At 36.7% G+C, this 27817-nt stretch overlaps 1 protein-coding gene across 12 annotated transcripts in view; it reads left to right on the forward strand.

Annotated features, from left to right (window-relative positions):
- The window catches only part of LOC121873188 (far upstream element-binding protein 1-like), a 115178-nt gene that overhangs the window by 4517 nt on the left and 82844 nt on the right, over positions 1 to 27817 (forward strand). For all 12 annotated transcript variants that reach the window (XM_042376524.1, XM_042376528.1, XM_042376527.1 and 9 more), the window contains exon 2: positions 26741 to 26816. In XM_042376524.1, the coding sequence (XP_042232458.1) occupies positions 26741 to 26816 (76 nt within the window). The remainder of the gene's footprint in view (positions 1 to 26740; positions 26817 to 27817) is intronic.

The following is a 27817-nucleotide window of genomic DNA, read 5'->3' on the forward strand; positions in this document are numbered from 1 at the left end:
TATATATATATATATATATATATATAATCAACGACCTCACCAGCAAGGCATCGAACCCTCGACCTACTGGGTGTGACTAGGGAACGCTTACCGGCTAGGCCACAAGGACGCTAAAAGCAGTTCTAGACTCTGTTATATTTCACACAAAGCCTGTTCAACGAGCTGATGGCGCCGTGAACCTCAATGGGAAACTGCCCGTGCCTCTTATGTGGTGTCAGTAGCATTTTACCGAATCCAGCTGGTATGAAACGCGAGGTACATATATATACTTCATTTTTAGTCCATATAACACGCGGACTTTGAACATATAATCAACGACCTCACCAGCAAGGAATCGAACCCTCGACCTACTGGGTGTGACTAGGGAACGCTTACCGGCTAGGCCACAAGGACACTAAAAGCAGGTCATGTTTTGATATATATATATATATATATATATATATATATATATATATATATATATATATATATATATATATATATATATATATATATATATATATATATATATACATACAGGGTGTCCCATAAATTTCCATACATAGGAAAAATAAACCTTTTTATATGAAAATCCATTTTTATTTATATAATATGCTCTACATGACTACCATTCTGTTGAAAACACTCTTCAATGCGTGTCCTCCACTGCTGAAGAACACGTTCAAGCACAGCTGGAGTTATGCTTGTAATGGCGTTGGTGATACGTTGCTTGAGATGATTTATGTTTTGTATCTTTTCCTGATACACCATGGCCTTCAAATGCCCCCAAAGGTAAAAATCAAGTGGGGTAAGGTCTGGGGATCTGGGAGGCCACTCCACAGGACCACGCCGACCAATCCAATGTTAAAAACCATATGTATGGAAACTTATGGGACACCCTGTATATATATATATATATATATATATATATATATATATATATATATATATATATATATATATATATATATATATATATATATATATATATATATATATATACACATATATATATATACATATATATATACATACACACATACATACATACATACATATACACACACACACATACATATACACACACACACACATATACACACACACACACACAGTGAACCCTCTCTTTACACGGTCAATTGAACCCACGGAGGCCCGCGTAAAGTGAGAAACGAGTGAAGTGAACAACATAACATATGGGATTAAATGAAATAGAGACCGGGCCGACCATCGAACTCCACTTTTTTAGACACAATACCTACGTTGTAGTAAAAATAACTTCTTAATTTAATGATGGTATGCACACACAATTAATAATTAAGAGAAATGTCAATAATATTAGGCTTTTTTAACACTTACATTAGTAGAAGAGATGGCTGGGCACATGGGGATGGGGGTTGGTTCCGAGGCAGAGGGCAGATTATTGGCCCTCACTTGTATCAATTGTATCACTATCCACCACAGAGGCTTGCAGGGCCTCTTTTTCAAACCCCTCAAAGTCCATACAAGTCCATATCATCACTATCACTGACTTGGGCCGGCTGTGGTGGGTGGCGGGTGAAGAACTTGGTAATGTTTTGATGACTGGGCGACCTTATGCATACCCTGCCCGCGCCGCTCTCTGCGTAAAAGAGTACATGCACCGCGTAAAGTGAGCATTCCGGGTCTAGCAGGGTACCGCGTAAACATGGAAACGCGTAAAAATACTGTGTGTGTGTGTGTGTGTGTGTGTGTGTGTGTGTGTGTGTGTGTGTATGTATATATATATATATATATATATATATATATATATATATATATATATATATATATATATATATATATATACACACACACACACACACACACACAGTGTGCGCGGAATGTTAGATCGTGTGCTGAAAAAATATTGATATTTACGATTGTTATATAAATAAAGTCAAGTAACACTTACCACTTCAATTAATACATTGTAGTGTTTCCTCTGCACTTCAGACAGTCATTTAGCCTTCGAGGAACACTGTCAGTAAGGTTTTGCAAGAGGTCAGGTGGCAAGTTAGCCCAGGTATCCTTGATGGCTGCCTCTAGCTTCGGGATTGATGATGTGTCAGCGTTGCACAGACGACGCTTAACAATGGACCACAAATTTTCTATTGGGTTAAGATCTGGGCTATTGCCAGGCCAGTCATTAAAGAAAGGTACCTCACAGTCTTTGAGCCACTGTATGACACTTAGCAGTGTGGCATGGGGCACCGTCCTGCATGAAAAGGCTTGCCTTAGCTTTATCAAATGATTCAGGTAAGAAATCACTGAGCAGTTCAAGATAGTTTTACTGATTCATCATCTGGTTCTTAAGGAGGATTACTAGTTCACCAACACCATAATACGTAAAGGAAGCCTAAACCATAAGCGAGGAAGGGTGCTTAACAGTCTTTACAGTGTACTGTGGGAGGTGCGCCCTCCCTCCATTATTCCGTCACAGAAAACGTAGCCTCATCCGACCATAATACACTCCTCCATGTCTCTAAATCCCACACTTCATATTTCTTGCAAAATTTCACTCTATTTTCCTTCTGTCTCTTTGTCAACAGAGGTTTACGGCGGGCACGAAAGCTCTTAAATCCCAGGTCATCGTGCATGGTTTGTTGAACACAACGTAACGAGACGTGACTCAGAAGACGGGGGTTTCTCTCTTTCACTTCACGTGCTGTGAGTGAGGGATTGGACCGAACTTGTCGAGAAATAACCTTAAGTGTCCGTGGAGACAATATTTTAGGCCTACCAGACTTAGGTAATGGAGCTGGTAACTCGTCCTCTCCAAGGTCACGGAAACGTTTGACAAGATTTTGAACAACTCGTAATGCCACACCAGTCTGAGCCGATATTTCTCTCAGTACATGGTTTGCTTTGTACAATGCAATTACTGCTGCAATATCGTCTCTTGTAGTAACCCTCCTGGACATCTCTGATGGCCACTATGTCGGGTTAATGCACCTGAAACTAGACAAATCATGGCCACATGGCACGGGAACCCGCACAATAAATCTTCCCCTCACAGCTGCCAGAGGCGCACTGACTACAAGCCGTGACGTGTTCTCAGTTGCCAAATGTCAGCGCTTGCCAACAAACCAAGCGTTTTGACTTCTCGCATCCCAGGACAGGCTTCACAACATATAATCTTATTTTTGCGAGAACTTAGTTCATCGGCCCTATCGCGACTTAACATTCCGCGCAGACTGTATATATATATACACAGCTAGACCCCGGCTTATGACGGGGTTAGGGACCCAAATCCAGGTCGTAAGTCCGACATAGATAAAAAAAAAAAAAAAATTTTAAATAAAAAATCTACAATGAAATACAGTACAGTAAAAGTAATAAATAATGAGGAATGGATACAGTGTGACTGAGCACTTACCTTTAATGTAGTCAGCTGAATGCACATGGGGCCCCCATAATTTTCTAATTATACATTGAGACTACATTAACTGGAAACGTTTCGGTATAGAAAATGCGTGTGTCACTTAGGAAAAAAAAATTGAAAAAAAAAATGGTCACAACTGTGGCGGTCGTAAGTCCCGACGGTCGTAAGTCGAAGCAGTTGTAAGTCGGGGTCTAGCTGTATATATATATATATATATATATATATATATATATATATATATATATATATATATATATATATATATATATAGGTTATATATATATACGATATATGATATACAGGTTGACAACCCTTTATCCGAAAACCGAAAAAGCTGTGAAAACCGAAAAAAATTTGTGGGGCATTTTTTTTTTTTTTTTTTTTTCAAACAGGGATTAGCCCACCCGGGTATAGATCACTGACCCACATCAGGGCCTGGGGGGCGAAAATGTAACGGTAATAATTATTATAATAATAATTATTCATAGTAAATAAAAATTTTAATAAAAATACACCAAAATAAAATAATATAACATTAATAATAATAATAAAATATAATAATAAAATATAATTATAAAATTAATAAAAATAACTAATACAGGAGTACTGTAATAATAAAATAATAATAATAAAGATATACAAGAATGAAAAATAAGATCAAAAGTGAGAAACACGACCCAGACCTATGAATTATTATTATTATTATAATATTATTATTATTATTATAATTTTTATATTTTCGCCCCCCAGGCCCTGATGTGGGTCAGTGATCTATGCCCGGGTGGGCTAATACACATTTAAAAAAAAAAAACCTGAAAAACGAAAAATTCCGAAATCCAAAATGCCTCTGGCCCCAAGGATTTAGGATAAGGGATTGTCAATCTGTACTAATTAGATTTAAGAAAGGTTAGCTTAGATTATGTTAATTTTATGCTGAAAAATTTTTCCCATTGTCTCGTGAGTGTTAGTTGTGACAGTAAAACTTTCCAATACACATATAAGTACTGTATACGGAAAATTATGGTTCGGTTCTTTACAGCTGTTTCATCTTTTTTTAGATGAGAATTTTTCCCTTCGGTGTACTGCGCAGTTTGGCGGCGGATTCTTACTTTCAGTGTGAAGGTTGTTCTCTGTTATATGAAATGATAAATAGGTTCTATGGAAATGGTGAAACGGCAATACGTTTCTTCAGTGGCATGTGATTTTCAAAAAATTTGTAGACCTAAGCCAAAGCGAAAAGTAAACTTATCCTAAATTTCAAGACAGTGGAGCAAATAATAATGAAGGCGAAGTACCTTGAAAATTTAGAATGGGGTGAAAAGGGCCAAAAATGAAGGGGGCAGTGGAGAGAGTTTGGGGGCTAGAATTGACCTACATGTTGTCTGTAATTAGTGACAGGAATATCAAAGCATTCGGCCAATATTTAAGGCCCCTTGTATTTCAACCAGACGCTCCCCTTAAAGTTGTTTCTTGAATATCAGGGGAATGAAATTGTGGAGAGGGCCATTCATTATGCAGCCACACAGTGTGAGGAAATGGGCATTTCTCTGGAGAGAGGAGGGAGGGATAAGGCTCCAAAAAAGGATGCCAGGAGAGATGGCAAAGGATGCTGGACTCACATTGCCAGAGGAAGTGAAAAGGGCTATGTTTGAATGCCCTGATGGCTTTCATCAAGAATTGGAGATTCGTTCAAAGGCGATGAATCACATTCTGTCAATCTTTGCTGCTATTCAGCCAAACTCTATGGTTATTGCAACAGAAGATCTTCGGAAGTGTATTCCAGAATTGACTAAAGCGTTCGATGAATTCTCTGATGAAGATATCGGTATGGAAATTGGACGACTTTGGAGACATTTGGAAGCTGCCAAAATCAGCCCTGAAGAACCATAGAAGTGGACAGCATTGCATTTTTTAGAGTATTGTAAAATGGAATTTTTTGTGAATCCCTGCCAAGCTTGTCATTGTGCTTGAAATTCTTTTTGACTAACTGAAAGAAGTGAACGTGAAAGAAGTTTTTCCAAATTAAAACTGATAAAAAATTTCCTTCGCTCAAGCACGAATCAGACAAAATTGATAACCCTGGCTTTGCTTTCAATTGAGCATGAATATGCAAAGAAAGCGAATTTTGATGAGGTCATTGACCAATTCGCAGAAATTAAGGCTCAAAAGCAGAGATTGTGAAATTTTTTCTATTCCTCTTTGAAGAATATGCGGAGCTTTGAGACTGGATTTTCTGTTACCATTTTTAAAATTCTTACTGGTGATGTTTTCTCTGGTTGGAGATGTGTTTTTGTTATATCAATGCTATGCAGTATTACCTGTTTGCTGAATTTTTATTGTCCTGCATTTTTCTCATTTCCAATTTGCTTAATACAGTACTGTACTGTTATCCACTTGAAATTTTACTTGCAAACATGATTAATGTTCTCAGTGTATGGGTATTTAATTTTTAAAATTATTAATTTTTGGGAGAGGGGGGTGCCAAAGGAAGGGTCTGCTCCGGGTGCCAAATATTCTAGGTACGCCCCTGAGACTCGTCATTGTAATCACCAACCCGTGAGCTATGGTATGGTTATTTTCGACTCGTAATTTTAGGAAGGTATACAGTAAAACCTCGATAAATCGGACCTGGAAAATTCCGGGGATGAGGGATTTTTTCTGACTTTGAGAGCGTCATCTCGTTACCCATAAATCTCTCATTCCCGGAAGTACTCTGCACCAATTGTTCCAGTCATTGGAAATATTACGTGTGTACAAAATATTTATTTTTGTTTATTACTGAATATGTATTTGATTGAGTTAATGTTTATACAGTATATGCGAAATGAGCAATACAATTCCTTAATACGTAGAATATTAAAACACGCAAGAGGAGACAAGACGGCATTGTTTTTGTTAGTGTTTACACTGTGACGATGGTTCTACTTATGAAACAAGAAAAAAAGACCCTGGTTGTAGCTGTAGCAGGCATGGGGCAATTAATTCACTTAGCTTCACTTGTTAACTTTTGAAATTAAAGTTTAACTTAATTGAAATTTTAGCAAATTACTTGATTAGCTTAGATTAATAATCGGTTAACTCCTTAGAAAAAATAGCAACAAATATATAGCACACCAGCCCTTGCACCCAGTTAGTATCCATACTGTTGACTTTCCTGTACAGTACAGTGATTTCTGCTATAACGCGTGTTTTGATAACGCGAATTTGCTCTAACGCGATTTATGAATTAGGAACGATATTTGTATAACGCGAACGCTTGTTTGCTATAACGCGATTTTTGCTTACTATTTCTCCAATTTTGTGGTACAGTGGGGTATGCTATAACGAATCTAATTGGTTCTAGAACCTTGTTCGTTATAGCATTCGTTCGTTATAGGATTAATCCATTCCAGGGCCCCAAATACAACCACTTAACACTGAAAAATATAATATAAAATTGTAAAAATTTTAAAAAAGTGCATAAAGATGCATCTAAACCCCTGAAATAAAGAATATCATTAATATTTGTAATAAAAAAACAATAAATTAGAAAAAAAATTAAATAATGTTCGTTGTAGGAGTTTCGTTCGTTATAGCATTCTCAATTTTATAGGTAAAACCGTTCGTTATAGGAATATTCGTAGTAGGATCCGTTCGTTATAGCATACCCCACTGTATTAACTGTGAATATAGTAAAGAAGAATATCAACAAGAAGCGTTCTGGTGATAGAATTCCCGGTGATGATCGTAAAAGAAAGGATATAACACTTGAAGAGAAGCTCGATTTTATCAACCTCAAAATCACCCTTCTCCCCCATCAAGTAAAGTGTTACATTTACTGTATGATTTCATTATTAGATATGAATGTAACATTTATTTAGACTGTGCTATCCTTTGTGTTAGGCTAACTACTAAATTTTTTCGATTTCGAGTAATCTGCACCTAACCCTATTTTCTCCATAAGCCCTGTTATTTCTATTACGCGATTTTCTATAACACGATATTTTACTAGAACACAATTATCGCGTTATAGCAGAACTACCTGTACACGAAATGTTTGTAGCCAGACTGGAGAGGCCACCCTGCCTGCTGCCTCTCAGTTGAGCAGTTGTCATTGCAGTGTCCCTGTGATAAAAGAATTAAAGTTATTTTGTCAAGACTTATTCATACCAAGGAAGTAATGTGCCAGACTGCCTGACTCAGTTTGGCTATTCAGGTACAATAGAATGTCGATATAACACGAGATACGTTCCAAGGATGGTCGCTTTAAACCGAATCCACATCACGGTCCAAATTGGCGCCCCACTCTTGAAGCACCATTATCTCACTACCGTGCTTCCAGCACCTTGATTTTCTGCTCCAGTGTAATTCCTTGCCTGGATTTCTTGGTCTTTGGGGGTAGTTAATGATGTAGTGGCTGGCCTCTTGTACATAGTGGCAATGGTTGATGCATGTGGTAGGAGATAGCATCACACAAGATGTCCGTTCACTAGAGCATCAGTGCGAGAACTGAGGGTGTGGGAGGGTGGCGGTCACCCGTGTTGCGAGCCCAGAGACATTTCTGGCGGTAAACATTAGGCGCGAATTTTAAAAGTGTGTGCATTCCATAACGTGTGCCTGAATGACTCGTAACATAGGAAAGATTTGCTTTAAATTACATGTAATACATTGTTCTTAATAGTGGGTGTCGCTTTAAATCAATAATTTTAAATTGACGTTCTACTGTACAGTACTTTATTAATATAGCGCGTACTTGAGTGTAGACTCACATTTTTAATAAATTTGTTTCTGATTATTTGAGAGGATTTTCCAATGTGTTTTGTGTGTGTGCGCATCTACACACACACATTACTACAGGTAAAAGAAATAATTGTCCTACGGGCAAGCACATAAAGGGAATATACATTTCTATGTACACAAGTAAAAAATGTATCCCCCCTCCCCCATTGGTCTGCAAATGTTATTCGCAGATTTGGCGATTTGCGGCCATTTTTAGAACTTAACCCCTGCGAATTTGGGGGGGGCTGTATTAAATTATTTAATCCGCATGAAAATTCCCCTAACCTAACTTAAGAAAAATTCTTAACTAAACTAGTTACTGTTCAGAAAATCAGGTAACTTGACTAGAGAAAAATGAAAATTAACTTAACCCTTAAGGATTAGGGTGCTGCTGGCTGAAACCCGGGGTGAATAAATCGAGAAAAAATAAACTTTTCCCCAAATAATAATAATAAAAACAGTGGCGGGAATAGGCGGACATTCTGGAACGTCACCCACGGCCTAAGGGTTAACTATAGCGTGTTTTTTCCCAGCTGGCAAAAGATGCCTCGCCCCCTCAAAGAGTTACAATTGATTGGCTGTTGCAAACCTGTCTGATTTTGTCCTGAGTAATGATGTACAGTGGTCTCTCGATTAACGAACGGTCCAATTAACGAAATTTTGGTTAACGAATTAGCTCCCATAAGGATTTTCAGTTCGATTAACAAACAAAACTTCAATTGACAAAATCCTTACGAGAAACATGTTTTGTTGTGCGCATCAGCTGATCATCCAGTCCGCCAATACAGTAATCAGTTCTATGTTTACATTCGTTTCCAGTGGAGTAAATATCAAGAAAGTCGGTCTCTTGAATATTTCTGCATTTTTATATTAAAATTATTGGTCATCCTGAAATTTAGGTAACATATTGATAATATCTACAGTAGAGGGAGCAGTTTTTGTGCGCCAATCAGCTGATTGAATCACCCAACAACCCTTCTCAGTTTAACTTTGTTTACAGTGAACGTCCAGTTTGTTGGTCTATTTGAATATTTTTGCAATTTTACATTAAAATTATTGGTCATTCTGAAATTTAGCTAACATATTGATAATATTCAGTGCAGAAATTATTTTGAAACATGAAGAATGCATTAGAACCAATGCTCTCTGTAAAGAATATGGCATGTCATCATCGACTGCCTCTACAATCAGCTGTTTGATATGTAAACAAAGCTGCCGGGAATATGACATACACATCTCGAACTAAGTTAAAATACAGTTTTTCTCCTGTTTTTATTTATTATTGTACAGTACTGTACAGTATTTAGTTTATATTTAATGTTTTGTTAATTCTATTACTAATATACAGTACTATGGATGTATACTGTACTTTTTCTGTGAGTTGGAACCAATTACCGAATATCCCATTGAAATAATAGATTCGGTTAACGAAATTTTCGGTTAACGAACGACTGTGGAACCAATTGTGTTCGTTGATCGAGGGACCACTGCATTTCTAAACGAGTTTATTAATAATGACCGTTTCTGACAAGAAAGATATTTAACTAAATTACCGTATTTGCCGGCATATGAGACGCACCCATATTTTACAAAGATATTTTGTGGATTTTTTTAGTATGTTTAGTGATACAATTATTGAAAGTGATTTTGTAGGGGAAAGCATGATTTTGTGCGTGCAAATACAATACAGTCTCTCCTCGACTTACGAGATATTCAACTTACGACAATCCGGACAAACGACGGCCATGGTTGTATAAAATATTTTTCACATTACTTATTTTCGAGTCCCGACGTTAGTGATCTCGCTGTGTACTGAAAATTTTTCGTTTGTAATTCCCTTTAAAATGGCTGGCAAGCATAGAAATGAGAGTTCTCGTGGTGCTGAGAAGAAAAATAGACACCCATTTTAGAATTTCTATGTATTATTTTCGCCTTTTCGACTTACGACCTGGTCGTCGGGACGGAACCCCGTCGTAAGTCGAGGAGAGACTGTATACAGTAAAGCCTCCGATAACAACTGTTAGACCAACAACTTTTCATATTTAAGACCCTAGTTAATTTAGGACCCAATTCAATTTCCGGCCTTATTTCATTCGTATTTACGACCAAAATATAATAAAAAATTAAATAAAATAAAATTTTTGTATAAATAAAAACTGAATCCTGATATGTACAGGTTGTACCCCTCTAGTCCGGCAACCTCGGGACCTGACCGGTGCCGGACCATGGAAATTCACCCTTTTCCTGGACAGAAGTGACTTGCGCTTACGTTAGCACCACTTTCACTGCTTCGTGGTCTCTTTGAAGACATATTGAAGGGTTAAATGTCGTACAGTAGCTTCTCAAATTTCACACGTTTTTAATTCAACGTTTTTTATTTGGACACAAAAAAAACACTACATAATTTAAAATTTTGACGGCGGAAACTCGAATTTCGACGGGCTTGAGCGGTCCGCCAACATTTAGCCGTGCACAATCGTGTAAACAGCGTCCTTACTCCTATGTACAAAAGATTCATTATTGTTTATTACTGAATGTCTTTTTTATTGAATTAATGTTTGTGTGCAAAATGAGCAATACAATCCATTAATAATACGTAGAATATTAAAACGCACGAGGAGACGACACAGCATTGTTTTCGTTGATTACAAAACCAGTGACTGACTGGTTCTACATATAAAACAAGAAACTAAGACCCTGGTTGTTGCTGTAGTAAAATTAATGTAAAAAATTAATATGGTTGTTTTAAGTAATGTTATCTAATGTTAATAAATAGAACAATAAAAGCAGCAAACCATTAATGTTAGAGAAAAAAGTGAGACTGCGCGTATGTAAGTGCGCACATGTGAAAAACATATCGTCATTACTCTTCATAAGAATATGAAAGCAACACTTATTTACTGTTCATATATGGTATGTTTTAATTAATGTTTCTGATTTATTTTATTGATTTAATGTTTGTGTGTGCAAAATGAACAATACAATTCATTAATAATTCATGGAATGTTAAAACACATTAGGAGACGAGACGGCTGCCGGCATTGTTTTCGTTAATGTTTACAAAACCAGTGACTGATGATTGGTTCTACATAAAAAACAAGAAAATAAGACCCTGGTTGTAGCTGTAGTAAAATTAATGTAAAAATTAATATGGTTGTTTGAAGTAATGTTATTTAATGTTAATAAAGGGAACAATATAAGTACAGTAGAAGTCCAAAAATCCGGACTGCTTGGGGATTGGGTCGGTCCGGATTTTCCGGATTCTCAGGCAGTACTTTTAAAAATAAAATTTAAGGAGGAATAAAGAAGAGATGAACAGGTACATTTTGATAGTTTATTCATTAGCAAATATAGCATGCTTCATTTATCAAAACGAGCAGTTTTAATGAAAAAGCTGTGAATTCTAAAATTTTATTCTTTGCCTTTTTGATATCATAAATTGTAGACTTTCCATTGCTGTAGTTTCCATTAGAACAGTATTGCTCACACCACGTACTAGTTTCTTAATTATTTCAAGTTTGTCACTCAATTTCAACGTGTTCTTCTTTCTCTTCACACAATGAAGTTTATCTACTTTAGGAGCCATTATTATGGGCTTGTACAGTAATCTGTAAATGGAAAGAGTAGGACTCAAAATATTGTTATATTACAATGGTATTCTATTCATACTGTGCTTGATATAATGCATTCACGGAAATGTAATATTTTTGCTAAAATGACGTACGTATTACAGTGGAAAGTGGGATCAAATCGTGACGAAAACAATGACTTTCGCTTTCTTTCGTTCAAAAGATGTTACCGTAATCGCTTTTCGATTGGTTTAGTTAAAAAACTGTTGTATGTATTACAATAATATTCTATCCTAATTGACTTGAATAAATACTACGATACCATACTTCTGAATATTTTCATTAAAATCCATCAAAATCATTTTCTTTGTCATCGTCTGCAGCACCAAACGGCTTTTCCCAGTCCTCTCCTTGAACAGGGCTAGAGGGTACGTGTTTTTCGAATCGTTTTCAGTTAAAAAACTATTACATCACACGTATATTTTACCTAAACTGCACCTGAATGAATATATTCTCGGAAATAAATAGTAGTTTTGCTGAAACGTGATGTATTTCAATGTAAAATAGGATAAAATACATGTCGAAAACAAAAGACTTTACCTAAGCTTCCGATGTTCTAGAGATGTTACTCGTTTTTTTAATAGTTTTCGGTTAAAATTCTGTTATATTACAATGATATTCTATTCATACTGTGCTTGATACAATACATTCACGGAAATGTAATATTTTTGCTGAAATTACGTACGTATTAAAGTGGAAAGTGGGATAAAATCGTGACGAAAACAACGACTTTCGCTTTCTTTCGTTCAAAAGATGTTACCGTAATCGCTTTTCGAATGGTTTAGTTAAAAAACTGTTGTATTACAATAATATTCCCTCCTAATTGACTTGAATAAATACTTGAATGGAAATATACAATATTTTTGTTGAAACTACCCGCGTTTCAGTGTAAAGTGTTGTAATAATAAATGGTAAACAATTTGCCTTCGGTACTCGTGTTTCAGTTTATAGGACGTAGAGCGTTTTTACTGAAGGTTTTGTTGTTTCCTTACCCTCAAAAACATGGGTCGAACTATAAACGAGGAATATCATAAATTAACGATTTCTTGGTCAAAAAATCAGGGTCGACAGATAAACGAGGGGGGTTATAGACGAGTATATACTGTATGTTGTCACAGTTTGATTGCTCGTTTTAAAGTGGAGACCACGTGGTCGCTTGTTGTCGCTGTGGCGCTCACGCATGCGCACATACACACAAAAGCCCGCTAAAAAAAATAATTACCCGGTAGTTTTCCAAAAGTCCGGATTCTCGGGTGGTCCGGATTTTTGGACTTTTACTGTAGTTAACCATGAATGTTAAAGAAAAAAGTGAGATCGCGTATGTAAGTGCGCACATGTAAAAACATATCGTCATTACTCTACAAATGGATATGAAAGCAACACTTATTTACTGTTCATATATATTGAAGGGTGAAATGTTGTACTCTATATAGACAGAGAGAGAGAGAGAGAGAGAGAGCGCCGAACTGCGGATGTAAACAAACCTTAATGTCCCGCGGCTTTTTTTTTACGGATTAGCCCACCCGGGCACAGGTCACTGACCCACATTGGAGCCTGAGGGGTGAAAATGTAATACTCCTGTAATAATAATAATAATAATAATAATTCAGATAAGTAAAAAAAAAAACTAAAATCGTTCCGGACCACAGAATGCCGGATTAGAGAGGTACAACCTGTATTACAAAAAAAAAAATTAATGTTAAAAAAATGAAGAGCGCCTTGCACAAAGACGCTGCCCGGCTACTGAGTGGTAAACAACAGGCGAAGCTTGGCGGGCCTTTTGTTTTCACGCATCTGGAACAGAGAAAAACTTTCTTAAGTTTCTTACAGCATTTTTGCATCCCTATTCAACATGAGCAAGTGATGGTAGTGTTGTTTCAAAAGCTAATAGAAAGTGTATATAAGCTTAGCTGAGAAACTAGATGTGTTAAAACGATATAAAAAAGGTGAAAGGTCTGTGGATATTATATAGAGCAAGTAATGAACATATTTTTTAAGTGGATCCATTAACAGAGCAAAGCATTAAAATTTAAATAAACACAAGATATACTGCATAATGAGAAAAGAAAGCAGCTGTGCAAGGTTCTTTCGACAGCTTTATTATTCGAAGGCCTAAACCATCAACTTCAGCTACACCATCAAATTTATCATAAGCAGGTTCAGTAACAGTTTCAGCAACAGCTTTATGGAAAGCTACAGCTTCAGCCAGAGTTGAACCCGATGACTTCGGCGTCTGAGTAAAAACTCGCACAATATTCATTGGCTGTCCTTATGTTTTAGACTTTACCACCATTGGCGAGTAGAATTTTTGTTTTACATTCGTAAATATTATTTAAAACATATATGAACGGTAAATAAGTGTTGCTTTCATATTCATATGTAGAGAAATGACGATATGTTTTCGTATGTACGCACTTACTGTACATACGTTGGCGTTCCCAATTGTCTTATTTCTTTACCATTAGTGGTTAGTTACTTCTAGTGTTCCATTTATTAACATTAAATAACATTACTTAAAACATACATACAGGTATTAATTTTTTTAAATTAAGTTCACTACAACTACAACCAGTCTTATTTTCTTCAGTTTCTTATGTAAAACCACTGTCACTCACGAAAACAATGCTGTCTTGTCTCTTCGTGTGTTATAATATTCTACGTATTACTAATGAATTGTATTGTTCATTTCACATATATAAACACTAATTCAATCAAATACATATTCAGTTATAAACAATAATGAATCTTTTGTACATATTCCTTGAGTGTGCACTTGTACATTGGCGTTCCACTATCAGTCTCACTTTTTCTTTAATATCAGTGGTTACTTCTACTGTACATTAAATAACATTAATTTAAACACATTTTTTTTACATTAATTTTAGTACTACAACAACAACCAGGGTCTTATTTTCTTCAGTTTCAGGTGGATAACTGACATTATGGGTGTAAACACTGACAATGCTGACTCTTATCCTCTTGTGTGTTTTAATATTCGACATATTAATGAATTGTATTGTTCATTTCGCACATATAAAGATTAATTCAATCAAATACATATTCAGTAATAAACAATAATGAATCTTTTGTACATATTCTTAAAAAGATAAATGACGCGGTATCCTTAAATGCGCACATATATGCTGGCGTTCCCAGTCCATCTCTTTTTTTTTCTCTGCCATTAGTGGTTAGCTACTTCTATTGTTCTATTTATTAACATTAAATAATGTTACTTAAAACATATATATAAATTTTTTTACATTAATTTTACTACAGCTACAACCAGGGTCTTAGTTTCTTAATTTTCTCGTGTAGAACCATTGTTCCGGACTCCTAGCTGTAAACACATACGAAAACAATGGCGTCCCATCTCCTCTTGTGTGACCATATTATTCATTTATATTTTATGAATGTGCATTCAGAAACATTATTTAAAGAGTGGAGTTTGCAATTTTCATTAAAGTAATTGTATTGTTTTTTGGGGGAAAAGAGGGTAAAAAGCTACAAAAAAAATATGAAAAGGTCACACTTGGGAACGCATCTCATTTGTATAGTAACATTATACTAACTCAACCTTACCTCTGATCAGAGCAGCTGTGTAGCTTGTTTATATTTTGGTCAAGATAATTACCGACAGGAAGTGAAACTCGTATTTTTAGCCGTTATGTTTTTTGTTGCCATGATCGGCCACCAGGGTGTGGCAACATCGCTATTGTTTTGGCGCCATCGACACATTGCAAATGGGTGACTGGTGGCTGAACTTTCTGTTAGCATTTCTTTAATCTTTCTAGGGATATTTTTCATTTAGACAATAAACAAATGTTTCTTAAAAGTAACAGTCATTAAATAAAGTAAGACATGTATTTGGTGTGGGTTATGTATGCTGGTGAGGGAGGTACAGTGAGATGTTGTGAGCTTCCCTCAACCGTTTAGCCATTTGCCGCAAGTTTGTGATAATTTGGCTTGTTTTTCAGTAATTTATTATTAGTAATATTATTAGTAACAAAATTTTTGTGTTTAGTGGACTACTGCTCGTCCCAGACTCCCTAGCTAGGCACCTCTGCCTATGGCGCTCGGCCTTCCATCCGTAATACGGGCGCATTAGACGCAAGGTAATTTGGGATACATTGAAGAAAAAAAATGCGTCTTATATGCCGGCAAATACGGTATATAAAGATACATGCCTTCATTATGTCAAACATAAGCACGAAGGAAATTTATCAGAAGTATTACACGTGAATTAACTGATAAACTCGGGTAGCAAATTCACGCTTTCGGAGGATGCTTTTAATATACAATGTATACGTACTTATTTTTACCTACAATAAGACATACTAAGACAAATAACATATCAGTAATAGTACATTATGCAAAAACAACATTTTAAAAGATCAGAATCACATTGAAATATTACACGGCCGTCAGCAGAGGCGGGAAATATGACTGCGAACTACTTCATATTTTTCCCGCCTCTTCTAACTTATTACTGTTCATATATGTTTAAATAATACTTACCGGTATGAATGTAAAACAAAAATTCTACTCACCAATGGTGGTAAAATCGAAAACATATGAACAGCCAATGAATGTTGTGCAAGTTTTTACTCAGATGACGAAGTCATCAGTTTCAACTCTGGTTGAAGCTGTAGGTTCAACTTAGGCTGAAGCTGTAGCTTTCCATAAAAATGTCAGCTGTTGCTGAAACTGTTATTGAACCTGTACTGTAGTTGTTGCTGAAGCTACTGCTAATGCTGAATTTGATGGTGTAGCTGATCGGTTTCGACCTTTGAATAATAAAGCTGTCGTAAGAACCTTTAACAGCTGCTTTCTTTTCTTACTATACAGTATGCAGAGGTCATATGCATTTTAATGCTTCGTTCTGTTAATGTATCCACTTCAGAAAATATGTTCATTGCTTGCTCCATTTAATATCCACAGACCTCTCGCCTTTTTCATATCGTTTTAACACCTCTAGTTTCTCGGCTAAGCTTATACACTCTTTCAGCTTTTGAATTGGCACTTCCAACACTTGTTCTCTTGCTCTGGTTGAATAGGGATGCAAAAAGGCCGTAAGAAACCTGAGAAAGTTTTTCTCCTTTTCCTGTTCAGCTGCGTAAAAACAAAAGGCCCGCCAAGATGTGACTATTTATACTAGTGATGCTGGCGTCACCAATCACAAACCTGGCAGTCTCCGTGCGCAAGGCGTTTTTTTTTTTAAATACATATCGGGATTTAGCTATTATTTATATGAAATTGTAATTTTATTTTATATTTTATTCTATTTTCGTTGTAAATACGAAGAAAATAACGGTGTAAATTGAATTGGGTCCTAAATTAACCAGGGTCTTAAATGTGAATCATCGTTAGTATAACCGTCGTTGTCATAGGCTTTACTGTATTGAAAATATACAGTTACAAGTACCTGTAGTACATAATTGGGGAATGGGATGCTTGATTGACAAATAATATACAAGTAACATAAGTGATACAAATATGATATTGTATATAATAACTAGGTGGGGAGGTCATTCTTGTACAGTACTGTACTACAGGGCATTTCAACATAGTAACAGTGCAAAAAGATAAAATTGGCTGGGAGTGAACACACTGGTTGATTACTACCGTAGTTAATAATTTTTACATTGGTTGGGACTGGGCTGTTCTTACAGCAATCAGTATGTGCTCCGAGGGGCTGAATGTGTGTGTGTGGGGGAGGTGAACGTATGTGAAGGCCACTTAGTGAGCTGTACTGCATGGCTGACTCACCCCCTCCTTCCCTCCCATGTGACGTCCGGCGCACGCACACACACACACACACGTCTCAGTCAGCTGGTTGACTCCACTGAATTTGACTGCCTGGCTGAACTGTGGTGTCACTAAGTTGATGGTTTGAGTGTGGAAGGAGCTATTTTTTGTACATAAAATATTTGCTACAGTAGAATGTCGATTTAAAGCGATTCAGTTTAAGATGATTGATTTAAAGCGACACCCACAATTAAGGACAATGTTTTAATTTAAAGTGCATCTTTCCTATTTTGCACGAGTCAAGCTGGCGCATCATATTTAAAAATTCGCGCCTGATGTTTCTTTGGGCACGCTACACTGTCCTAAGGGCAAAGCTGTAATGTACATGTACTCAAAATAATGTAATAAATGATTACTAAAATTTTTGTCTAGTGCAAACTATAGGATGATTATATTCAAATTAATCACTTATTTTATAAGAATTCCAGCAATGTAAATTATATTCTCTCCGGTCACTTCTGGGACATTTTATAAACAAATAACAAAAACTCAATCTAAAGGACATAAATAAACAAATAAATACTGTATTTCATTAGACCTTCAGGCCAAGTATCAAACGTGTCACTCGCCTCCGCTCCCTCCCCCTCCTAGCCAGGGTTTGGTGGTTATACAGAAGGCTTTAAGTTTTTATCTTTTATAATATCACAGACTAAAGTTAGGAGAATATAATTGCTAGAATCTTGCAAGACAGCGAATAATTTGAAACGTCATATATTTTGCACGAGATAAAAATTTTAGCCCTTTAATAAAATGTTAGAACTAAAATTTGGATGTTTAATGCAAACTATAGCATGTTTATATTCAAACTAATCACTCAATTATAAGAATTCCAGCAATGTTAATTATATTCTCCCAGGTCAGTTTAGTGACATTTTATAAGAGAAAAACTTGTCACTCTTACGGACAGATTAATAAATAAGCACTAGACCTTGGCATCAACTGTCAAACATATCACCTCACCTCCCTCCCACCATCTTCCCAGCCAGTAAACAGACCATTTGGTATCCTTTAATTTTAGCTGTGTTGTTTATTCTAGGAGATGGGCTGAGGTGCATCTGGGTAGACTCAGTCTTTTTAGTATTTTGTGTTTCTCAAGTACTAAACTAAATTATTCCATTGAAACCACTTCGATTCAATGAGAATTCAGCTTAAAGGGACCTCTCCGACCTCTCTTGCGATGATATGCTATGTATCAATTTTCTTGTTTATTACAGCAATTATTGTTTAACTCTTTAGGTGCGTAATTAAATTTCGCGCCGGTTCCTGAAAAGTGTCAATTATCCTGCCAAAAATGAATTTCATATAATCACATTTTCTATATGTTTTTCCTAGAGAACTTTTAGTATATTTTCCAAATCTGGAACAAAAATTCACGTGTGCAAATTTTAAAGAAAAAATGACATTTATACCCAAAAATGCAGGAAATTGGTATAAATCAATGTCTGGTATATGCCAAATAAATTTAATCAATTTGGTTACTAAACAGCAAATTTAGATATGTATTACATAGTCAGATAATATCAAACAAAATAGTACAAAAATAAGCTATATTGCATTCAGGAAATACTCCTATACCTCAATACATAATATGTCCGCATGTCGTCTCATTTGGGGAAGTTTTTTCAAGGCCGTGGGATATCCCCGCTTGTCGCATTTAATTAATATAATATTTTGGGCGGGTTTACCCGCATGTCGCATCCAAAGGGTTAAAAAGCTTATAGTACTACAGGTGGCAGACACATGAATAAATGACCAGTTAATTTTGGATTGCTGGACTAAATTAGAATTTTTACCATAGGGGACAGAGTTGGGATGCCTGGAAGATTCAGAGTTGGAATTCAGATTAAGTGAATTACATTGTAAATTAAATAAAAATCTACGACAATGGATTTACCGTAATAGTGGAGATGTTCTGCTGGCCTGAGATGAATGGGGGAGGTTGTTGGGTGTTACTGGGTTAGTACTGCAGGAACCAAATTTTACCAGGGAGTGCTGAACATTAATTCTGGTGCCCTAGATACTATGGTGCAATGTATAGTACTTTATACCCAATATTGGGGTGCTACAGCACCCTCTCTTCCCATGTACTGGGTGGAGTGAGCCAGCACACACCCAACCACAACAAAACAAACATCAGACTGACCAAGTATGAAGTGCAGTGTTACCCACGTTGCCAAACATGCCAAGATTTTCCCAGATAATTTTGTACAACTCCGTATTTTCAGAGTTATTTTATAATGAATTTGAAGACGACACACGTGCCGAATAATATGAAATTCCGAATTATCAAAAGTTTACTGTATACTTTTACGGTATATATTATATTATATTACAGTAATATCTCTGTTAGGTGGAATCCCTCTCCGATAGGAGGAATTGAAATTATCTGGGAAAATTGTTCCCAAAGCCAGAATTTTCTGGAAAATTCCGGCTTTAGGAACGATTTTCTGAAGGGCACGTTTTCCAGAAATTTTTCCGGTGCCCGGTAAATTTCGGGGATGGGGAGTTTTATTCTGGGTTTGAGAGATGAAAATCAAACACATTTTCTGGAAATTCTTGAGAAATTTTTTTTTTGGGTATGGATGGGGGATATTTTTCCGAATTCGAGAGATGGTGTAATTATGGGCAATTTCTGGAACTTCCAAGAACATATTTCTGTTACCCATGTAATTCCGGGGATGGGGGATTTTATTCCGGCTTTGAGGGAGTCGTCCCGTTACCCGGAAATTTCTCATTCCCGGTACAGCCCTGCACCAATTGTTCCGGTTAACGGAGATATCACATGTATTTATGTATTATATATATTATATTTAATATTTAGAAAGCTATGGCTACAGGGGGGAAACACAGAAGTTTTTTCCTAAAAATTCCCTGCTTAAATCGGGGTGCATCTAATATGCTGTTAAATACAGTATTTTTTATGCAATTAAAAATTGGTACCGGTATAGTGTTGTTGTCTGTGCATGACTAAACACAGATGAGCTGTTTTAATTTTTGTGGCGATTGTTATAATCTCTCGCTTTTTTGCACTTGCAAACAGTGTACCGTATTATGGTCTTGCACTTGACATTTTGATGTCCAACTGCTGATGGGCCTGTTTTTGTATGTACTTGATCCATTAAGAAGAGGTTGATTATTAAATTGATGGGCATTAGAGATCACCATTGCTAGATTTAGCAGTTTGATTTTTAAGTGTAATTCAAATGCATTGTCCAATTTAGGGTGGTCCAAAAAATTGAACCTTAGAAATATATTGCTCCACAAGCCTGCCCTTGTTCCATGTGGATAACTGATTCAACATGTAAAATTTTGGCTCGAGCAAACAACATTTAGGGGTTGCTTAAATTTTTGTTTTTTTTAATTTGTCTGCACCCTTTTCTGTGTTATCTGGGGAGAACAGTAAGAAAACAAGCTAAATTATGTAGACCATTAAATCCATAACTGAAAACTTCATAATAGACTTCATAATATTGTATAAAACAAACGAAAACTAAATTTTAATTCCATTTCTCCATATGAAGAACTGATTACACAAGTAAAATATTGGCCAAATTATTATTTTCAGATCACTTATTTATTTAGTAGTGACATCTATCTATATATAAAAAGCTAGATTCCGTGCATCCGTCCGTTACGTTGATGGTAGAATGTTGGACTGTACCTCCGAAATGAATAGTAATAAAACAAGACAAATGGTGTATTACTTATGATCCACAACTGGAAATATTATAACTGCAATCTCCTGTAATATTACAGAAAACAAAATTGTCATGTCATCTGAAAGCAACAAAATCAAAGCATGAGAATGATGAAATATGGTATAGACATCTAGCACAAAAATAGAGGCTCTGACATGCTAGGCAGTGTAAATCACATGACAATGGCTCAATGGTGGGAATTCAACTCGGGGACATAAAATTCAAACAATTTAAAGCGACCTCTAAATATTATCTACTTAAGTCCAAATTTGGCATTTATGTTCCCTGTGTCTAATGGAATGAGAGAAGCCATGTGAAACATGATTTCTGTAACTGAATTTTCACCCTATAGACATGGGCCACCCAATGTCCATGCACAGTTCAGTATTGATAAGTATGATGTTGGTCAGGTTTTTAGTTACTGTATTAGGTAAATGTCTATTGTCACACTAGATTTTGGTTTCCAGATATAATTAAAGTTTCTTTTTGTAGTACAGGTCAGGTACCTGTGAAGTTCTAACCATATTTTGCTCTTACAGTAGTCTGTTAATAAGTATCGTGTGTGAAAGAGTGTAGCCTCGGGTGTTCTAGTAATAAATTCCAGTCCAAAATATTTTGTCCTTTGTCCATTTTTTATAGCTAAGCTTTTGCTTCATATCTGCCTCCATGTTGCATATCAACATTTCTTATGCTGTTATTTTGGCCAATATTCCTGGGAAAGACTATTCTTGTACACCAACACATCAGAAGTACAGTCGCTCAAAAGAGTATCTGAAAAATGTCACAATGGTTGCCATGTAATATATATAAGACGTTTCCTGCCGTTTGTCATTCACGTGTTTCATATGAATATAATTAATATGGTTATATTAACAGGGAATGACAGTCTAAAAAAGACATTATCCATGTTAGACACATACAGTAAACAATATGTGTGTGGTAATGCTTTAATGTTCTTCTGCGCAACAACAACAACAACTAAATGCATATGTTGACTATCCATACGTAGCATTTGGTATTCATACATGTATTAGATATCAGGGCATGTTATAATTAATAGGTAAGGTAGACAGTAATGGCATCTCACGTTTATTGAATTAATATTTTGTGTAACCACCTCCTGCATCCTGAACACATTGTTTGGGTTCATAGCAACATGGCAACTCTACCCTGTTGTCGACACTAGTGTGTTTCACATGGGGCATCAAACCTTCTTTGTAGGTTGATTATACTGATTACATACAGGTATGACTATAATGCAATGTTTACTGTTTACATGTCGTAGGATACTTGTAATTATGAAGATAAACTACATTGGTTATAAGCAGTTGTGACATCTACTCATGCTTACCAACCTTACCGAGGCAACAATGGCCAGACAACGGGTTGTATTGATCGTTTTGACATCCATTGGACCCCACTTTTCAGATACTTTTTTGAGTGACTACAGTACAGTACTAGGGATCTATTCCCAATCATCAGTACAATGGACAAGCAGGAGTAGAATGTGGATGTTCTACAACTCTGGTTGATTCAACAGATTTTATAAATGAATTACTGCTTAACCACATTACTATCCAACTATACATGTACCCTACAGCAATTCAGACTAGTTGATACATGATAATCTAGGAATTAATCTTTTATTAGCTATCTAATGTATATATTGTGCAATATATATGTCCTCGTGTTTTAAACCTATCAGTGTAAGTAATGGTGGTGGTTGTTGCTTCCAATGGAATTAGAGATTTCTGCTTATCTTTTCCTTTTAGCAACATCAGTTAAAGTCATGATAGACGATCAACAAGATGATGTAAGTCAACTTCATGATTGTATTACAGTAAGTCCTCGCTTAACGTCATGGTTCTGTTCCTGAAAACCGCGACGTTAACAAAAACAACGTCAACGGAATCAATTTCCCCATAAGTAATGGATAAAATACGGGAGTTACGTTCCCCAGCCTCCCTTTGCCCCATAAGATTCATTACATATACAGAAATTCAATGGTATTTTTATGGAAAATATTTTTTTATTTTTTTTTACGGGGACCAGGGCACAGGTCACTGACCGACACTTTGGGGGATTTAATAATTATTCTTAGTAAATAAAATTTATAAAAAGAAAAGTAAAATAATAATAACAATAATATTAACACTAATAATAATAATAATAATAAAGAATTACATTAAAGAAATACAAAAATGAAAAACAAATCAATAGTGAAATGCTATATGTATGTTCTGTTGTCAACTAAGAGAAACAATTGAGACTGCAATTGTGTGCAAATGAGGCAGAAAGACAGATCAGCAACCTGGGTCTTGGTCACAATTTTTGTGATGTCATATAGCAGCAGGGTCTACCATTAGACAACATATTTATTCCAATATCTTCCCAGGCGATAGTACCTCCCTGTTTGGTAGTTGCCGACTACCTACAGGTATATATAAATAAACTAAATCATTCTGTATTGCACTTGCTGATGGGTGGAGGTGGTGAGTAGTGGAGCGGAGGAGGAGGGTGGCTCCTCCCGCTCTGACTGGTTTTCCTCCTCGCTTGCAGGCTGTTGTGAAGATGCTGCTTCTGCCTTACGGCGATAAAAAAAAAGAATCCAGAGTTGACTGCTTAGTGCTCCTCTTCTTTTTGTCCTTGTAGATCTCATTATAGCAACTAAGAGTTTCCTCCATGTTGCATATAATCTTTGAGCTATGTGCTCTGTTTAGGTCGTCATCAATGAAGATTTGCATTTCTTGCTGGATCATGTCAAACGCTTCTGCCATCTTCTTGGTAGTTAGCGTTCTTTGTGGTTCTTCTACATCATCATCTTCAGCGGCACTTGTTTTGTTAGCAGTAGCAGATCTTCATTAGTAAGCTTTTCCAACTCGGGAAAGCCTGCCTGTCTAATCAAGCTGAGGATATCCCTATTCACAGGTGGGACTAAGTCCGTGAATCACGAAAAAATGTTCATGACTCGGTCCATAACTTAAACCACACACCATTCAGGTAATTTTTTGAAACTTCTTCCCATGCCTTACCAATGTTGTCGATTGCATGAAGAATGTTGAAGCCCCTCCAATATTCTCGGATAGTAGGTTTATTTTCTACGTCAGTAGCCTTGAGCAGTTGGTCCATGGTATGCTGTAAATAAAAAGCCTTGAATGCGGTGATAACGCCTTGGTCCATAGGCTGCATCAGTGCTGTCTTGTTGGGAGACAGGAAGACAACTCGAACATTGTCATGTAAGTCGTCGAGGCTGGGAGGATGAGCTGGGGCCTTGTCAATGACAAGAAGAATTTTGAAGACCAGGTTCTCCTTGGCACAATACTCCTTCGGTGCAGGGACGGCGTATACGTTTAACCACTGGCTAAATATGGCGCTGGTTATCCATGCTGTCTTATTTGCCATGTAGATAACAGGAAGGTGAACCCTAGAGTAACCTTTCATGGCACGTGGGTTGGCAGCGCGAGAAATTAGCATCGGCTTCAGCTTGAAATCGCCAGCAGCGTTCGCGCCAAGCAGGAGCTTCAAGCGGTCTTTTGCCGCTTTAAAACCTGGTGCTCTTTTTTCTTCCTTGGCGATATAGGTTTTTTCGGGCATCCTCTTCCATAAGAGACCAGTCTCATCCACATTGAAGACTTGTTTCACCGAGTAGCCTCCTCGATAATGCTTTTGAACTCTGGCGGGAATATTTTGGCAGCAATCGCATCTGAACTAGCAGCTTCACCAGTCATCTTAATATTATGAAGTTACAACGGTGCTTAGAACATTGAAACCATCCTGGGCTGGCCGTAAAGGTCTCATCCTTCGATCCTTTTACCTCTGCTGCCTTTAAGTCGTCAAACAAGGATTTTGCTTTTTGCTGGATAACAATAAGGCTCACAGGGGCATTGCGTTGATTCTGATCTTCCATCCACATAGCGAGCATCCTTTTCAGCTTTTCAATCAGAACTTTGAGCACGACTTGTCTTTGTTGCACTCAGAGAAGTACCACTTCAGCACTAGCCTTAATCTTGTCCGTGTTGGTCCGGATAGTACGCACTGTTGTGGGGGTTAGACCTAGGGAAGCAGCAATGTCCACCGTATGTTGACCTTTCTCAAAACGGGTTAAAACCTCCATTTTCATAGCAAGACTAATGGTCTTGTGTTGCTTCTTCACAACACTAGCATCAGTAGCGCTTGATGGGCGCTTGGAAGCCATTTTGAATGGTTAAAGTACAGTATTAAGAGCAAAAACACTTAAACACGCACAAACGCTGTGGAAGCCTAACAAAGACTGGCGACGCTGTGTGACGCTTTGCGAGTGAGAGCGTAGCGTGCCTAGATGAGAGCATCGTAGCGCGCCAATATGAGAGGGGGTTATGCGCCGTACAAAGTAGTCCGTGACAGGGTTATCCGAAGCATGGGTATTTAAAGCGTAGTGATAATATAACGAAACAACGATATCGGGGGCAACGTTAAACGAGGACTTACTGTATTTATATTTACATGGTTGTTGCTTTCAGAAACGTGATGAAAGAGAAATGTAACATTTTATATATAGTAACTGGAAGGAGTTTGGAAGAGTAGTAATAGAAAGTTAGTAGTGAGTGTGATCAAATGTAATGATAAGTAGAAAAGGGAGATAGGGAGAAATAAATGGATGATGTGGAGTACATCAAGTGTCTTGGATTGATTGTTTCAGGAAATGGAATGACAAGTGATGAATTTAATAAAAGAGTAACTAGGGAAAGAAATTACAGTACTGTAATGAAGTTAAGAAATACTTGGAGAGGTACAGCAATGTCAGGCAAAGATAAAGCTGCATTGCAGAATTTGTTAATCCTCAGTATTATGTGGGTGTGAGGCATGGACTTGGGGTGTAAAAGAAAGCAGTATGTGGGGCTAAATAGGATACAAGAAAGAAAAATAAGTAATGTTGGGCAGAGAAGGTTTGCACACTGAGAGAATGGGAAGTACAGGAATGGTGTATAAATCAGAGATGCTTGACAGAAAAGACGTGGAGACCAAAAGGAAAATCGGAAGAGGTAGTGAAGTATGGACGAAGTAGTGAGGTAGATGGACATAAAGAAACAGTAGTGTGTATGATTGAGAGGACTGTGGTGACAAGTGATTTTTGGTGAAGGTCATCTAGTTTCAAGTGCATTTAGTCTTTGTTGAGGGGACATATCAGTGATGAGACTTGACAATGTCACGTGTCTGATCTCTTTCTCTGTGTCTTTCATTTGTTAAGAAAAAAACCTAATGAGTGAAGCAGGTTTCTGTGAAGGGAAATGTTAACTTGATTCTGTTCCTGTTGTGAAAGGGATTCCTTTAGCAGAACACCTTTTTTTAACATTAAGAATGAATAAAAGACAATAAATGATAGGAAAACCTGTACTGTATTTGTGCCTGTGTCTGACCACCTTACACGAAGTGGGAAAATCTTGAAAGAGTGAAAAAAGTTTTCCCATAATTATTGATGTTTTCTACAGATCGCTGCTAAGATCCAACCGTCCGGTCAAAAGCGTCCCTTGGAAGAGGCAGAAGGCGGCATGGATCGTTTACCAGGTAGGTTCTCTCCAAAAATGTAATATTAAGTGACTCACTTTTCGGATCTATGTCGGATCTTCTTCCTGTTAGTGCTGATAAATAGACCACTGGAGTTTGATTGATCAAGTTGTTGTGTATGTTGTCATGAGGTTTGTGTCCCTTGTAGAGTGTCTTCAGAACAGCTATTGCTCTGACCATCATTGTCAGCTTGGCTCTTCTGGTTGAGTTGTTTTATTGTTCTGCTGGTATTTTACTCTACATAAAGCTCATTTGTTAGTTGCAGTAAAAATTTGTTTGTTTAATATTACTTGGATTGGGCCAAGTGTATTTTATTTCTATCTTGAGTTCCTTTATGGACAAATTTAACCAGATGCTTAAATTTCAAATGTGGGGAAGTTTTTGCTCTCCCTCTCTCCAGCTGGAGGATAATGGTGAAGACTTTTGTACTGTATATTGGTCTTGGTCTCAGTCACCTAAATGTTAACAGCATCTGTCCTTGAGTTTGTTTGGAGGTCCTCACTGTACAGTCTCTTGTAGTACAGTATAGGTTGTGGAGGTAAAGTGAGTGGAACTTTTATAAATATATTTGTGTACTTCATTTATGGATACACAAGAATCTAGGTTATAAGGTTATCTAATTCAGCAACCTCAGAGCATGTTGCAATAATTAAAAATATTTGGTTCATATTTATGAAGAAAAAATATCTAAATGTCATCCAATTGCACTAGTACAGTACCCTTATTCCTGTTCTTAATAATGGCTCAAGGCCTGAAAGCATTAACTTATTCTGTAAGTGTGTAAAGAGGCAACTACAGGGATGTGGGTCAGAGACTGTCTCTCATGGAAAGATATCTTAGAGAACCTCAAACATAGGCTGTGTGGTACTGTACCACCAGCAAGTTATACTGTACAATTTTGTGAAAACAAGTGGAGTGTTAGGTGGAGGGTGTATGTTAAAAGTAAGTGAATGCAATTATTGGACAGGTTTAAGGAAGGTAATTAGATATATACAGTACTG

The sequence above is a fragment of the Homarus americanus genome, unplaced genomic scaffold (assembly GCF_018991925.1).
Source record: "Homarus americanus isolate GMGI-L3 unplaced genomic scaffold, GMGI_Hamer_2.0 scaffold32929, whole genome shotgun sequence".
Taxonomy (NCBI): Eukaryota; Metazoa; Arthropoda; class Malacostraca; order Decapoda; family Nephropidae; genus Homarus; species Homarus americanus.